This window comes from Varroa destructor, unplaced genomic scaffold (genome assembly GCF_002443255.2).
Source record: "Varroa destructor unplaced genomic scaffold, Vdes_3.0 BEIS01000003.1, whole genome shotgun sequence".
In the NCBI taxonomy this organism is placed as follows: domain Eukaryota; kingdom Metazoa; phylum Arthropoda; class Arachnida; order Mesostigmata; family Varroidae; genus Varroa; species Varroa destructor.
In genome coordinates, this window is record NW_019211456.1 from 45,721,666 (window position 1) to 45,738,051 (window position 16,386).

At 38.3% G+C, this 16,386-nt stretch overlaps 3 protein-coding genes across 8 annotated transcripts; 2 read left to right on the top strand and 1 right to left on the bottom strand.

Moving 5' to 3' along the window:
• Positions 1–77: 77 nt before the first annotated feature.
• Positions 78–5,001, bottom strand: Ssadh (succinic semialdehyde dehydrogenase). Of its 2 annotated transcripts, XM_022799147.2 has the most exons (8): positions 4,844–5,001; positions 3,542–3,697; positions 3,136–3,312; positions 2,670–2,870; positions 2,087–2,347; positions 1,734–1,935; positions 1,394–1,611; positions 78–1,170 (listed from the first exon to the last, which is right to left on the bottom strand). In XM_022799147.2, exons 1-8 carry the CDS (start codon positions 4,853–4,855, stop codon positions 859–861), a joined length of 1,539 nt encoding a protein of 512 aa, XP_022654882.1. In that variant the 5' UTR covers positions 4,856–5,001; the 3' UTR covers positions 78–858. The 2 variants fall into 2 exon arrangements, with proteins under 2 accessions (XP_022654882.1, XP_022654883.1); XM_022799148.2 differs by lacking the exon at positions 4,844–5,001 and having other exon boundaries at positions 3,508–3,623.
• A 112-nt stretch (positions 5,002–5,113) lies between these two features.
• Positions 5,114–12,092, top strand: LOC111247572 (protein canopy 4-like). 5 transcript variants are annotated; one of them, XM_086985295.1, is made up of 5 exons: positions 5,220–5,400; positions 10,090–10,291; positions 10,495–10,674; positions 11,089–11,254; positions 11,871–12,092. In XM_086985295.1, the coding sequence occupies exons 1-5, from the start codon at positions 5,302–5,304 to the stop codon at positions 12,007–12,009; spliced, it is 786 nt and encodes a 261-aa protein (XP_086841421.1). In that variant the 5' UTR covers positions 5,220–5,301; the 3' UTR covers positions 12,010–12,092. The 5 variants fall into 5 exon arrangements, with proteins under 5 accessions (XP_022654400.1, XP_086841421.1, XP_022654401.1 ...); XM_022798667.2 differs by lacking the exon at positions 5,220–5,400 and adding an exon at positions 9,079–9,237; XM_022798665.2 differs by lacking the exons at positions 10,090–10,291; positions 10,495–10,674; positions 11,089–11,254; positions 11,871–12,092 and adding an exon at positions 6,433–7,917 and having other exon boundaries at positions 5,114–5,400.
• Positions 12,093–13,974: 1,882 nt separating this feature from the next.
• Positions 13,975–15,985, top strand: Es2 (ess-2 splicing factor homolog). Its single transcript, XM_022798663.2, has one exon. The coding sequence runs from the start codon at positions 14,250–14,252 to the stop codon at positions 15,693–15,695; it is 1,446 nt and encodes a 481-aa protein (XP_022654398.1). The 5' UTR covers positions 13,975–14,249; the 3' UTR covers positions 15,696–15,985.
• Positions 15,986–16,386: the final 401 nt, after the last annotated feature.

A 16,386-nucleotide genomic window follows, 5' to 3' on the forward strand; every position in this document is an offset into this window, starting at 1 on the left:
AGTTATACGTCATACTCTCAACCCTAGAAATGTTTTCACTTGAACCTTGTTGTTGAAAAAAACAGAAAACAGCACAATTTATTATTAGTAACACAACATACCCATTTATTGTGTTTGACTATATTCGTATTAGTATATTGTAACACGTTATGTTGCAGCCGTATATATTATACGTACTGTATTGTCTCTTCTTTTGGGTGCAATGACGTATCGACGACGCCCGTAATTAAAGTCAACTAAAAGCCAACTTATTCTATTGAAATGTACATGTAATGTAAAAAGTATTTCATCTAAAAAATAAAATAGTTAGATCTAAAAAGAGCTAAATATTTTATGAAACGGTTCCATTATTGCACGTACTATAAGAATTAAAGACTAGCGCTTCCTAGAGATGGATGCAAATAACCACTTGTTCTCAGTGAAAACTACGTTAATTTGAATACACACGCAATCCTAGCAGTCGTACTTTGGTCTGTTAGTTAGTGACATGAAAATTCTATGGCACAACTGTAATTAGTTGTTAATTTCTATAAGCGTCCGTTTTACTTGTACAATATAAAATGCTCATGTTAATATGATATTACAGTTATAATGTTGGAAGACTTACAGCTTATATTAGCTTACCTTTTCGTGAGAAATGCTAAATGAAGCCTCATATTTTCCACATCTCAAAGAAATGACATAGTTTTGTTTTGTACCTAGAATCAAATCAATTTAACCGATGCCAGTGCTCTGACTTATGGCTTCTATCCTATCGGAATATAACGTGCGATAAAGAAAAACGGTTAACTTCAGGGTAGGTTACCTTTAAGGGATCTACACATTTCAGTATTATTCCCCCTGACGAAACCTAACAAGTTAGGCAAGTCCGCCAAGGCAGATATATTTAATTTCAACGTATTCATCAACGCCATAGCGAGATCCTTCCCTGCCGATGCCAGACTGTTTGACACCGCCGAATGGCGCTTGAGCTGTTGAGATGAGTCCCTCGTTAACTCCAACCATGCCGACCTGCAACTTTTTAGCTACCCGGAATACTTGCGCAATATCCTGGGAATAAAAATATCCGGCCAAGCCCGCTTCGGTGTTGTTGGCCAATTTCAAGACCTCCTCTTCTGTGTTAAAGCGGATCACAGCTACTAACGGTCCGAACGTTTCCTCATGACAAACCTTGAAACGAAAATATATACGAATATAATATGTAACCGATGTAATGTTGGAATTTATAAAACAGAGCGATACTGCTGAAATATTGCGCTCAATCTATCCATAACGAAAATCTTTCGCCAGTGATCGGAAAAAATCACTCTTTTACAGTTTGGCTAACTAATTTGTTGAGGGATGTCATAATGACGTAATAATGTCGCAGGAAAAATGTCATAACAATACCAACCTCCATACTGAGTGTGATATCAGCCGCAATGACAGGATCAATAAAGTTGCCTTTAGAACTCCCCTCGAGTAGGATACGCCCACCCTTTGCTTTAATGTCTTTGAGGTGATGTTTGACTTTTTCAACGGCCTTTGCATTAATGAGAGGACCACATGTTGAGCGCTCGTCAAAGCCATCACCTACTTTTAACTGGGACTTCATGGCTGCCGCCAGTTTTTCTGGAAAAAGTGTTTCTCGAACTTAGGCGCACGGATAATTTCTGTTGGTCATTTCTATCATATTCGGTCAAAAGCTGCACTCTCCGATTTATTGTTAGGATTAGAAGCAGCATTTCACAAACCTATAAACTGTTCATAGATTCCAGTCTGCACAAAAATCCGATTAGCCGAGACACAAGTTTGACCCGTATTTCGGAACTTCGCCACCAATAATCCTTCAACGGCACGGTCAATGTTGGCAGAATCAAATACGATAAATGGTGCATTGCCTCCCAGCTCGAGCGAAACCTTCTTTACAGTAGACGCACATTGTCCCAGCAACAACTGAAAGTTAATGAATTCGATGTGTTCTTTATAATTTAATCATAAAAAGTTATCTCATTACAATGCGTTATCGAAGACATCGTTCAAGATGCAATGGAACTCATCGGTCCATCAAACAAAATATTGAAAATTCTCGATTAGATTCAGATACCTTTCCTACAGCCGTGCTACCAGTAAAGCTAAGCGCATGAATATCAGGATGCGTAGCTAGAGCTGTGCCCACGCTTGGAGTATTCGTTTGGGAAGCTGGGAGAAAGTTGACAACTCCAGCTGGGTAACCTGCCTGCTCAGCCAGCTCCGCAATTGCCAGTGCCGATAACGGGGTGTCCTGTGCCGGTTTGACAACAACGGTGCACCCCACAGCCAACGCGGCACCAATTTTTCGAGTAATCATGGCATTGGGGAAATTCCACTGAAAATTAAGTTCACTCCATTAGATTAGACACATTGTTAGATTCAAAATTCCAGTGCTAAGCCTTCGGAGTCACAACGTCTTGAAGCTATGTTATTTTTGAACATAAAATACCACAGGTGAAACAATAAGGGTAACGTAAATTTATTACTAGATCAGTTTAACACTGACAGATTTGAATTAAGCGTATCGTGTATTTTCCTCGAGCTTGGTGGGGCGAACGTGATCTAAACGTTTCCAACAAAACCTATTTAATCTTAATTACTAAACATAATTAGAACCTAAAGACGCCTTGGTATAATATCTGCTTTGTCCAACCAACCGGTGTAATTATTCCAGCAACCCCAAGCGGCTGTTTGATGGCGAGTATCTCTCGGTCAGTTATACTAGCAGGTATAACGTCACCGTATAATCTCTTTGCCTCTTCCGAGAACCATTCGAGAAAGGAAGCACCGTAAACAATTTCACCAGTAGCCTCGCGTAAGGGTTTTCCATTCTCGAGAGTCATTATTTCCGATAGTTCCTACAATCAACAAGACACGCTAATTTAAAGTAGTATCTACTGAGGCAAGCTATGGCAGTTCTATAAATTTGAACACAAACTTAACGGAATTCATTAATCTCACGTCTGAAAAGGTTTTGCTACTAGTCTGAGAAGTCCCTGCGTTATTTTTATCATCATGTTCCACGGTGTTTGTCTATCTGTATTCAGGCTCCACATAAATGAAGCACTTTCCCCTAACTACTAGTTTGAGCGGGAGCAATGCCTATAATTTGACTTCACGAACCTTCCGATGCTTGTTGTGCAGATCAAAAAGATTCCGAAGGAGAGTACTGCGCTCTTTCGCTGAAGTCTGGCTGAAGCTCTCGAAAGCTTCTAACGCAACTTTCACCGCTTTATTGACATCTTCAGCGTTGCAATCAGCCACATTCGCTATCTCCTCATTCGTGGATGGGTTGTAGACCTAACATGTTAATGTAACACCGTTAAGCCCAAGTAATGCCTAAATGACCGGACTACACTCAGTATCCACAGAAAGTAAGGACAATAAAGGAAAAAAATATATTTATCATATTATAGATCTACGGATATGTAATTTATTATATCAAAACAACGAATAATCAGAATCTGTAAAATGAATATGAATTGTCATTGTTACTATGATAGCTGCAAGTAGGATCGAGGCAATTAACCGGAAACGTGGTGCCGCTAGAGGCGTCTGTCCATTTCCCGCCGATATATGCTTTCGTACGAAGCAACGATAGCGTCGATGCCGTTCTCAGCTGCTGCGATATATACGCTATCCCGCTCTTATGGTACCCAAGCGTTCTGGTCAATGAAACCGACACCTTCAATCCCGACCAAGAGAAATATTATATATGCCAACATGGTAAAGTTACAAGCTCTAACCATGGACGCTCATATAATAATAGATATGAGATTTCCCGTTAGACCAAATATTTGCGCATTGCTTTATGCTCTGTTGTCCTGTTTCAAGCAACAATGCATGCAAGAAATCAACATACTGATTCATTAGAACTGTTCTGGTTTAGTTTCATGAACCTATTTTTCTTTTAGTAATTATTATTAGAATTATTATGCTTCCGATAATAATCACATCAATTATAAACACACAGGGTTAAATACCTTGTTACTATTAAAACATAAAATTGTCCTTTCATACTATGAGTCTCGTAAATCAATAAGCTTAACATTTGTGCAGATATTAAAGGAACCTGGACTTATTTGAGCGGGCTTGTACCGTTAATCGGCAGTTTACTCATAGCTTGTAAGCCTTAGGATTGCGTTGCATTAGTTACAGATGATTCGTTTCTTGTTATAGTTTGTATTTATATATCTTTTGAAATTAAGTGACCGTAGTAATAAATATTTGCCGTTTGTTTAAGCCGATATGGCCAGTGGTCAGTTAATTCGAATAGGCTTTAATACGAACCTACCTATGTACAATTATTGTAAACCAAGAACTTTTTTGCCAACGGTAAAACGTCTAAGGAGCATAATCAGTTCATGCAAATTCTATTCGATCGAATTTCTTATCGTAACTCACCACGAATTCGAAAAGAGGCAATTAAGATACAAGGACATCTTAGCTTACCGATGGGAGTGGTATTTTGCGAATGCTTTTTTTGTCCAATCGGTTAAGTTGTATGAGATATTATGTTACATATAGCATAGGATTTTTCTCCAAATTCTGGAGAAAACCCTTCACATCAAGACCGGCATTTTTCACAGCAGGATTCAAACAAAAAAAGCCTTTTTATTTGTTATTTGGGGTAGCTGATTTTCATATGTGCCTAATTTTTTACTACTCTAACAATATCCAGAGCTGCACTTTATTCTCTCTCTGAGTTCAGCTGGACCACTTGACAAGATTTCTCAACGAAGCATTTACAACCCGCACGCGTTCCCACTAGTACACACTTTCCTATTTTCCGTTTACAACGGGTATAGAATGTACGAACTTTACATCTTACCGTTTGATACATTTTTGCGCTACGCGCGATGCCAGGATCACGCTAATGAACAGGAGGCCTGCTACCAGTGCCTCCCTAGAAGGCGACTCAATTCGGAGTTATGTAATTCTCACTCCACGTTCCCATCACGGTCAGCGCCATCTAGCGGTCAGATTCAGGCAATCAGCTGTTCTCTAGAAGCTTCGCTGTCTAAGTAGACTCGTTTATGAAGCGACAGATTTCCCGAGATCGGTTTAATAGATAACTTCTAGCCTTTTGATTGACTTAATCAAACCGCTGATCAGAATTATTAGGCACTTTATAAGTAACAAGGCGAACGATTGGCTAGAGCTCTGGAAAAGCTACGCATCAAGTTTCTATGACCATGAGCTGCTTTCGCGCCAATGCACAGGTTTCCGAAAGGCTAGGTGTTTGTGGAATTGTGAACTGCTGCCGACGACAATAGGTTCGAAAACTGAATGAATCGAAGCTCGATTCGTTCCGCGCAAGTAATACTACTCACTTTGACGTATAGTCAGCTGCCTTTAACATTCACAGGCAATATTTTTAATTCCAAGGTATGGGTCCCATATGTATTAGTTACAGGCATGTTAGATGTAGCATTTTCCTTCTGTGAAACGAGATCAGTTAAATTAGACCGTCTTGTATCAGTATGTTTATTCGCAGTTCCTTCATGCAGACACACGTACGCACCGTAAACGCACATTTTGAATTTATCGGAGCTTCATCAGCCATCGACAATTCCACATATACCCGTCGTCTTCTGAGCATTCGTTTTTGACCGATTTATTAACTCTTTTCAATACTACCTTGATTAGTTTTATCGGCACAATAACGAACATCTGTTTATGTAGTCTTCGTATGTTATGTAGTCTTCGAATCAAGTGGGTCCTTCACGTGTCGTATATAGTAGTTGCAAGGATTTGCTGGGATACAAAAGATGTGTGTATCCGTTCCTTTAAACAGCGACAATTTTTAGCCTAGCTCTAAAAACTCGCGGCTACAGCGTGTTTCTGAATACAATTCACAGCTAGCTCTCACGCATCTCAAAACTTGTGTATTTAAGACACGGATTTATTATCTGCAACTTTTCGTAGGAGAAAATTATTGTAATTATATAAATTAAGTGTAATTTCATATCATCTCCGAAATTTTTTTCCTTAAGGATGTCTTCGTGTAAGTGTTCAAAAATATTAGTATACTGTGTGTCTGTGTGTTGCTATCAGGTGTAGAAGAGAAAATGTTTTTTTATCTAAGTTGAAACAAGCGACTGAAAATAACACATGCAGAAACGTACAGACGATAAGTGTGCTTTATACCGTCTTGGTATTTAACGCTAAAATAATTACCGAACATCGCTCTGTTAGCATTTATCACTTGGTACTCCAAATTTTATGTGCCCGCTAATTCGTCTAATTTATATGGGATGTCTAACCAATGCTGTAAGTATGTATTGTGATGTCTGATCAGGAGTAGCTTTTCCGATATATCAATATTTTATAAAAATTGTATTCACTATACGTATTAGAGTAATTTGTGATCACGATTTTCTTAAACTAACATATTGGCCGTTCACTATAATCAAGCAGATTGAATTGCACTCAATTTCAGCCCTAAAAATGAACCACGCGGTTCGTAAGGACGTGCTGGAACAGTATGTCACAAGCGGAAATGACGCTGTAGAATTTCGTCTTGTACATACGGCAGCTGATCTCAATAAGGAAGAAGGCACCTTCAACCCGGAAATGTGCCACCAGTTCTTCGGTGAAGGAGAAGCAATATTTGGCTATAAGGATCTTATTATTCAACTGTACTTTGCTGCTGGTAGTCTAGAAATCTTTCTTGGACAGAAGTTTTCCGAAAAGATATCTCCTGACAAGGCTGAAGACGTAGAAGCTGACGACGTTCTTGGTGTGATTAGTGAGAAACTGCCCGAAAATGATTTTTACACAAATCTCGATGTATTCACCAGCAAGCTGCAGGACGAGCGAAAGTTCAAACCAATGGGTGAACTCCAGCACCAGTGGAAGCCGGAAAGCAGTGAGGTCACGTACGAAGTTTACCACAATATGGTTGCTGACCCGAAATACCGAAAGTATCATATGCGAATGGAATCTTTTGTCATGTGGTTCGTTGACGGCGCTCAGTACATCGACACAGAGGATGAAAATTGGAATTCATTTGTATTATACGAGAAACGCCGTGAGGGGGAAAATACGTGGTACACCTTCTGTGGTTATTGCACAGTGTACAAGTATTGGGCGTATCCCGATAAGCAGCGCCCTCGGGTCTCACAAATCCTAATACTGCCACCTTTCCAAAGGCAAGGTTTGGGTGCCCAGCTCCTTCAAATGGTCTACAACTACTATGTAGGCCGGGCTGATGTCGTTGACATTACTTTCGAAGATCCTTCCGAAGAGTTGACAAGGGTTCGGGATTATATCGACGCTAAAAACTGTCAGAGACTTGCTCCATTTCACGCTGCCAGGCTAGCAAAAGGTTTCAGTGAGGAAATGCGTGTAGAGGCTCGTGAAAAACTGAAAATTGGTAAGCGTCAAGCACGACGCGTTTACGAGATTCTCCGCCTAAAGAACACCCAGCAGAAAAATGCAGCCGAATACAAGAAGTACCGGTTGGATATTAAGAATCGTCTAAACGCAACGGCTCGTCAAGAACAGATCAATCTTGAAAAGGCAAAGAAAGCGTTCAAGAAAGAGGGCGCCTCGTACGCCGAATTACACGCGTCTCTCGATAATCGAATAGAAAAGCTCGATGCTGAATACAAAGAGCTCGAGGGCGAATACCTCAAAGTTATTGAGAGATTAAACAGAGACTAGAAATACTACTGCAATTTCAGGCGTTCTCTCGGTGTGCGCTATAAAGACTAGACTTACCGACCACATTCTAACAACAATAAGGACCTCTATTAGTCAACGCTAAGAACTTAATCAGAGTGTCTTTTTTTAAGACAGCTTAAAGAACTCAATGATGATAGCTTATATTGTACATACAAACAATAGATATAAATGCTTCATGTTTGACTTTTACTGAATAAATATATCGTAAAAATGCAATTGCTTTTGCACTGTCTGTTTTTCTCGAAAAAGCAGCCACTAAGCGTGTAACGCGACGTTTGACGCTTTTAAAGATGCGCCATTCTTTTTTATAGTTTCAGAGTACCTCTCTGTATGTGTAGATAAACGTTGTCATCACGTTTATAATCCTCTAGATCTATTGGCATCCAAAAATTTCAGAAATCCTCTAGGTCTACTGGCATCCGAAAATTTCAGAAATCCAAAAATTTCACAAATGTTAATCTACTTATTGAAGATCGTCAAATTAACCACGAAAGCATCGTTCCTGTCGATAATATTACGATCAGCTTGCGATTATGTATTTAAATACCAGGTAGAGAATCCCGACAAAGATTCTATGATCAGACAAAGTTATTTACGTGGTTGATCGTTTGAAAATAATAATGCACTACGGCGTCTCTGTTAGTGACGATTCTTTACTAAAGTAACATAAATATCTGGAGAACTTTATTTACAGTAGATAGTTAAAACACTTGGGCGTCAGTGATGATCTTTGAGAAGCAAATTGCAATACCAGCCATCTCTATACAAACTCAGAAACACATTTTTATTTTCGGTCGCATACGTTTTTGGGCACTTAGATGGCTTGTGGAAGAATGTTTAATATTTTCTCATCCATATATTTTTATTGAATTATCTGTGACCGGTGTTAGATTTTCGTTTTTTCGCATTTGTGGATCGTTTTAGTACTCTTGAGTTATTTGCGAATAGAGAATCACAAATAGATTCTAATATATCTATGAACCTAAATAACATATAAACCCATGAGTTTTTTTTATTGGTGTGCTTATATCGGTTATACACATTGTAAGTGCATAACATTGTATGCACATTTGTATAGACACCCCAGTGTGAGCCGCTGTATTAATTTCTAAGATAATGTTATATTTACAACTGGTGCCATTACTTTTTAGCGTTTTTCCTATTTATAGTCAGAATCCATGTTACGGTCTTAGAGTCCCCTGTGTACTTATTGGGATCACTAAAGTAAAACTAATTGGCATTATTATTTTTATTATTATTGTAATACTTAATCTCTTTAAAAAACGGCGTAGCAGTTCACACAAGAGAAATATAAATCTACAACTTTCTTTGCGAGCCCACCTTGCGGCACAACGCCCATTCGCTTTTGAAACGAGACAACTAGATGCCGCTTAGGAACTGCAAAAACCATTTCTTCATATAGTTCTTGCCGGCGTCCAACCCTAAGTTAAATCCATTAACCGGTGTTTTGTAAATTGGCTAAGTAGAATAAAATTAAGAAACGATAAAGGTGGTTCCCTTAAGCGGAGAAAAATCGTAAGTGTCTAGTCGCATGTGAATAGCTTTCTACAAATCTAAGAATGTGATTTTTCATCAAATAGGTAACATGAATATTCTGGGTTGGTACGTAAACATCGAACATAAAGTGTATACTATTTGATTTCCAATGACTGCAGTTTATTTTATATATCATGTTTAAGAAATCTATTCTAGGAAGTTATATATCTATAGTCTCCTGTTTTTACAGCCTCCTATTTAGTTTAAACAAAATCCTTTAACTAAGATAGACACCTTGTTTGGTAAAATTCTACTACGCTATTTAAGGTGTGTACAGCATCTGCAGTAGACGTACACTATTCTAATAATATTACAATAATATATACAGAAATATAAATTAGCTGTGCTTAAGATCATGTCGAACTTTAAGAAACTACGTGCCTTCTAACTAAATACTAGTCCTGATAAAAGCATCCTAAAAGTCAAATACATGGATTTGGATTATCGGCATCTTTGTGTTTGAGCGCTACAATAAAATTTATGAACTGTTACTCGCGCATCGTTACCTTGGCCACGAAGGAGAGAGCCAAGGGCAGTTTTCCTGTCGGTAATGTCTTGTTAAAATAGCAAATGCCGTGCAGTTATACGGATTCTATTATTGTAAATTGTACTATATCTTGATGAAAATAATTGAATTAGTCTTCTAGATGGGTCAGACTTTCGGCTAAAATATCGCGCGCGAAATCTGGCTTAACACCATCAATAGAGAAAAAATATCGTCTGACACTTTTTTCAGTTTCAAGTAGTACATACGATCATACCTGATTAAAAACTTAATAAGTTATAGCTAACACAGGAATTATGACTTGCTTTGATTCCACTCCATTACAGATTTTTGCCTGTACTAAAATGAGAGTCCTTTTTCTCCTGATTGCCATATCCGTTGTTGCTGCCTCAACGGAGACAGATGGAACTAAAGGACCAAAAGGTGAAACTGATTTTGTTGAAAAAGAGTACGGTGTTCGTTATGCGGACACTTGCGAAGTATGCAAGTACCTTGTAACTGAGCTGGACTTAGAGCTCCAGGCGACAGGTACGGACTTGAGGAAAAGAAACATAAATTTTTATTGATACTTGATATATTCATACTTGATGAGCACGTTTTATGTAAGTTTAAATTACGGCAGTTAAATATTCATTCGCGTTCAATAATTTAAGATATTGAACTTTAGAATTTCAAACTGTCATATTTTAGAGAAAAACAGGAACATATTGCAATATTGTATTCACAAACAGGCAAAACGCACGATGTTATCGAAACCGGGTATCATATAGATACGCCTCCGGAGAAGCGTAAGGTGAAAAAGTACGTCACGTCGGAACTGCGTCTAATAGAAACACTGGAAAGCGTTTGCAACCGGCTTTTAGAGTACCGACTGCATAAAGAGAGAACTGATTCAACCAGATTTGCGAGAGGTGGGATCTATCAACATCTAGCTAGATTAGAGTTGTTTTTTTTAGTTCGGTCTTGTATAAACCTCTTAAACGTAATTAATTTTGCCTAACTTTCATGTACAAAATAAAATAGCCTTTGCTATTTCCATCCTGCAAAGGCTAAACATTAACTACTATAAATATTGTACCCTTTGCCGTGTTGAACTCGTACACCGTTATCATGACTCACCTTCTTCATAGAGACAATGTATGATAATAACTACACTTGTTAGTTATTTTTGTAGCCAGATTCAGAAGAAGCTTTAGACAATGGATTGCAATAAGCTATTGTAGTGTAGACTGAATTTAAATTACACATATATAAAAAACAACATGATTATTTTACATCCCTAACATTCATCGGTCAATCACATATCGTCTGTGTTGTGTGTTTAGGCACTTCTCAGACGTTCCAGGTGCTTAACAATTTGGTCGCTAAAGGTGTTAAAGTCGATCTGGGTATCCCGCAAGAATTGTGGGATGAACCACCCGCCGAGGTCACAAACCTGAAAACTCAGTGTGAGAAAATGCTCGAGTCACATGAATCCGACATTGAGGAATGGTAGGATCTACATGATTTCTATAGTAATCAACATTTAGAACTAGACTTTAATGCAGAATTTCCCCCGAAATGGTCTGGAACATGTCAATAAATCAACCATTAGAGTTCGAAAATAAACAACACTTAGTTTTTCTAAATAAGATCACTAGCCAGTTTTGCAAGCGCCGCAGATTTGAAACCGGACATTTAAATAATTTTACGAAAATTTTTCTCACAATAAAGTATCTTAACAGGAAAAAGAAATTGAAAAGCGAGAGCAATATCGCTGCGACGCCGCGCATACGTCATTGTTTCTGTAGCACTGTCCAGAGAGTTTTCAGGCCGAGGATTGGTTAAGAAAAAAAATACAATTTCATCAGGCAATTGTTATCATGCTTTTTTTGTTGAAGTAAAGAACCTTGTATTGCAGATTGAAACAGGAAGCCCGATGAGCTTGGGCTCTTATTTTAATTTGTGATAATCCGGTGCGGCTCATCAGGTCTTTTTTCATCCAATGATTATTAAGAATGGGGTTGTGGTAGATAGTTTTTTTTATCGGGGTAAGTTCTCTCTATCGTATTTTTGGCAGAATCGTTCAGTACATTGGGTTAAACAAAGACATTTATTTATTTTTCAGGTATTTTCAACAGACCGAAAAAGTTCCCCTGATGCAATATCTATGCGAGGAACGCGTACTTAAGAACGATCCAAGGCAAACTAAGTGTTTGCATGAGCAACTGCTGGATGGTGACAATAAATCAAGGGACGAACTTTAATTTCTAATGTCTGGTACATTTCTATACACTTTCAAATATTGTATATATAAATGATTCTGTAAAAATAAATTTAGTCATTTTAATTTACCTTGTACCTGAATAATATTGTAAGTCTCTAAAGAAATTTTAATGACACGGTTTTCGTATTTCGAAAGATGCATGCAATGTACGTCAAAGTGACCGCGTTAATAATGAGAACTCCATTTATTGTTTTAAATAAGGTAAAAATAAAATCTTACTTAATCTCTTGCAGTCCAAACTGGACGTTCAATTTGAGCACCAGCCGAAGTACTCTGTGTGATTTGCTTATTCGATAATGGATATGGTCTATGGCAATTGGTAATATAATAACTGTCAACGTTATCATAAACCGTGTGGAATGTTCAAGTAGAAGGGGTATCTGAAGTGTACATATTAGGTTACAAATAAGCCCAGAAAAAGCACATTGTGTTTTTTACCTTGCTTTACACTTCTTAAAATTAAAAAAAAGGAATTATATTAAGAAATTCACCAAATAAATGCTTTTTATAGGTCAGAATGTATACATTATATATATCACGTACCCTTCGGGATACACGTAGTTATATTTATTTACCTTTACCAAGACATAGATTTGGGACCGACACTTCTGCCGACGGCTTGAGTAAAGCTTAAGTCGAGAAGACCAACATTAAAGCAATTTTCAAATGGTCCCGTGGTTGATATATCTTACTTGGCTAGAGTTCTGAAACTTTATAGAAAACATTGGAGATGAGTAGATGTCTCTAAATTCGTCTTAAATCGTTTTCTTCTTGAGTGTGTGCGTATTTCTAAAAAAACTGACATGTAAGTGCTCTCATGCAACATAACGCAGTTCAAGACGCAAAATTCGAAACATGTGTTAGATTTTTAAAACAGATTCAATAACATAGGAAAACATAACTAAGTATAAGTCTCGGAACGGAATCCTCTTGAAGGCCTTTCACGTTTCCTCCAAGATAATTAGTCTTGTTTCTTTTATATACATTTGATATTGGCACATTATACGTTTAGTCTCGTGGATCAGATGTCTACGCTTGAGTATTATTTTTCGATTCAACTTAGAAAGTTTGTGAAAATTATATCAAAAATTATCGCAAGTAAATGTCTCTAGATTGACAGATGGGATCAAGGTTGCAGGTTTGTGAGTCACTAGTAGGCGACATATTATTATTATTTATCCGAAGCAAATTCCAAATCATTTTTGATATGGAAATTGATATGGAAAATGGTAAATAATATTCAAAATTTACTCAAGTTATCTTCAGACATATTGTATTTATATTATTACAAGTTTCTAGAAGGCTGAAATATTTATGACCAGTATGCTAGTAATCTATTCTCTATCTAGTAGTGGAATAATGAGTTCAGAAGGAGAAACATCTTTTAATCCCAAAGCTCAACACTCAGTGATCAATTTTTCCTTCTCGAAAGGAAATCTATTAATGATTAGTGAAAACATCACACAAAAAGGTTTTAAGCAGAAACACGATAAGTAAATGATGCGGATGTTTAGAGAATGGAGTATTGAGGTCAGCCAGATGATGACTAAGAAGAAAAGATACTTCTTATATGCATGCAAAAAAATCATCATTCTATGCACACTAGTTTAAAAGTTATTCAATATTAAAGTCAGCCGGATTCGCTTATAACAGTGTGATGACATGGTAAGGCCTTTGTCATGGACCATGGCCTACCCTATCGCGTAAATATGATCTTTATTAACAGTCATGTTGTTCTATTCAATTAAATAGGTCAATACATGTTATATAGGGACAGTTAAAATGACCTGCTGTACTGCGAAAAAACGAAAAATAATTGCAGCGGTAGTTGAAATTAACTTATTTTAGTGGCGGTTCTCACAGCTATCCAAGACCAAGGTCAGCGTCTTTTGAAAAGCCCGCGCTGCGTTCTCGTCGATTTTATCACCTATTCGACGGAAGGTGAATCTAAAGAACAGTATGAGCAGAATTCGCAACTAGGAAATTTCGGACAATCCATGTTAAACATCAGTATGCGTCAAACAGTGTGAGCAAGTATTTGTGGTTAAAGTGGAATTCGAGAACACAAAAATTGTTGTCAAACTGGAGTTGACTGACCAGATAAACTAGCACGAAGCAGGTGTACTTCTTTGGTCAAAAATCATAAAAAGTCTCTTGTGCCAAGCTATTCGTCATTGTTTTCGTACCTTCGAAAAAAAGTGCAGTTAGTAAACTAAGATAATGAGTTCTATTACACCCGTGGGGCCAAAAGCCCCTGTACAAGCCAAGGTGCTGTCAGAGCGGTCTGAACGAGCGCTGGCTCTTCAAAATGAAGCGCATACGTCGAAGCGAAAGATGAAGGTGCTAGAAGAAGAGGAGTTCGTTGAAAAGCTAGAAAAGATTATAGAACGAGATTTTTTTCCTTATCTCGAAACTGTGCGTAAGCAAAGTGAGTATCTTGATGCTCTTGATAGTCAGAACAGCATTCGCATTGCTGAGGCCGAAAAGCAACTTGGGAAGACGCCTCATGTTGAAGTCGGAGACACTCCTTCCAAAGAAGGATGGGATGACGAAGATTGGATTAAAAATACTCCAGGCCCGTCAAAGGTACCGTCGCGCACTTCTGAAAAAGAAGCCAAGCTTAAGAAAGAACTTGAAGGAGTTTCTCTTTCGCAGTTTATGGCAAGATACACTTCTGAGGACAATGATTCTTTCACTCAGATTATGAAAACGAACGAGCAGAAACGGCGAGAGAAGTTGGACTGGATCTACAAGCATGAACAGGACGAGGAAAAGAGCGCTAAGAGCGACTCAGCTTTAATGCCTCCACCTGCAACACCCTTTGCTGTGACTGACGGTCGGTCATCGAAGCCATTGGATACTTGGAAGTACAAGGCGCATAACACTGTCATGTATTATCCAGAAGGGGCATCTCTTACTGACCAAGAAATTCAGGATCTTAAAGACAGTCATGTTAAGGTCCAGCATTCGGCAACTCGTCTTGGCACGAGGCCGTGGGGTACCTCAATCAATATGAATATGGCCACCACCGCAGCAGCATCGAGCGCTTCTCAGCAAACCAAAGGCGATGGGTTTTGGAATGGAGTTGTCGAAAAAGTGGGAATCAACGGTAAACAGAGTTGGGAGATTGCATCTTCACCAAAAGTCAACGGTTTCTCATTTGTAGCCACACCGTCTCCAAGGCCTGGAGTCGGCGACTCACCTTTAATGACCTGGGGAGAAGTTGATAGCACCCCTTACCTTATTGACAGCGCCGGGGATACTTCGAAATTCCGGATGAAAGCGCCATCTGAAAGAGAAAAGTTAGCTCATTCGTTAGCGGAGAGGGCTGCTGCTGCCAAGAAGAAACAGAAGGCGATGAAAACTGTTCAGGACAACTTTACTCACAGCACCGTGCCCCAAAGTCCACGATTCACCGGGCTTTCCCCAGCAGCAAAGAGACTTGCTGTTGGCAAGCTAGGTATCAGTCGAGGTGTAGATAAGAAACTTATGGCAAGCTATTCACCTAGCCCAAGTCAGAGTTCAAAAGAACGATTTGCGACGCCTGTATCAGTAGTCGCGCCATTTCCCAGTCCCTCACCTCGGCTCTTCACTACAAAAACACCAGACTCAGGCTCGTCGGACGCACCGAAAATCCGGAAAGCAAAAGCGAGCGACTTCTTCTAGGTTGAAAACTGTTTCACGAAGGTTCATCAGAAAAAGCAGCGGTCTAATTATTTAATTTAATTTAAACAGGTGCCAAATAGTAGTCTAATATTATTGTATATAGAAACCTGCAAGTAAGATCATTGACCCACAAATAGTATTGATAAAAGCATAGAATAGGTCTCAGGTTTACCGTTTAGAACCACAAAGTTAATTGGTGCAGAAATTCCTCGCGTATATCAAGGTTGTCGCCTACGTGCCATGTAGATAATGTAAAATATGTGACAATATAACTGCGAGTTGTTGTTTTTCATGACGTGTGTTTTTTTAAGTAATTTAAAATTGCGATAGTTAGACTGAGAAGAAAATGTCGAGATTTAATACAACGACTATACTATTAGCCTGAAGCGACTCTAAGAAAAATGTATGGTTCTATTAGATTTTTTCAAAACAATGGCGATATAAAATGAGATAAGAATTTTCGCAAATATTGCTGCTATTAGCTTAGGGATGAGCATAATATATGCATTCTATTATACGTAAACATTTGATAATTAGGTTATTGATTTATTACCGACAAATAAGCTTATCAAAAGGTTGTTTGATGAGTGTTCGCCAACGTCCACCTCTTCAGGACGCAGTCAATAATGGAATTTGAATAATCTAAAACCATATATTCTAATATTATGTCTGTGATATGAAATAAATTCTG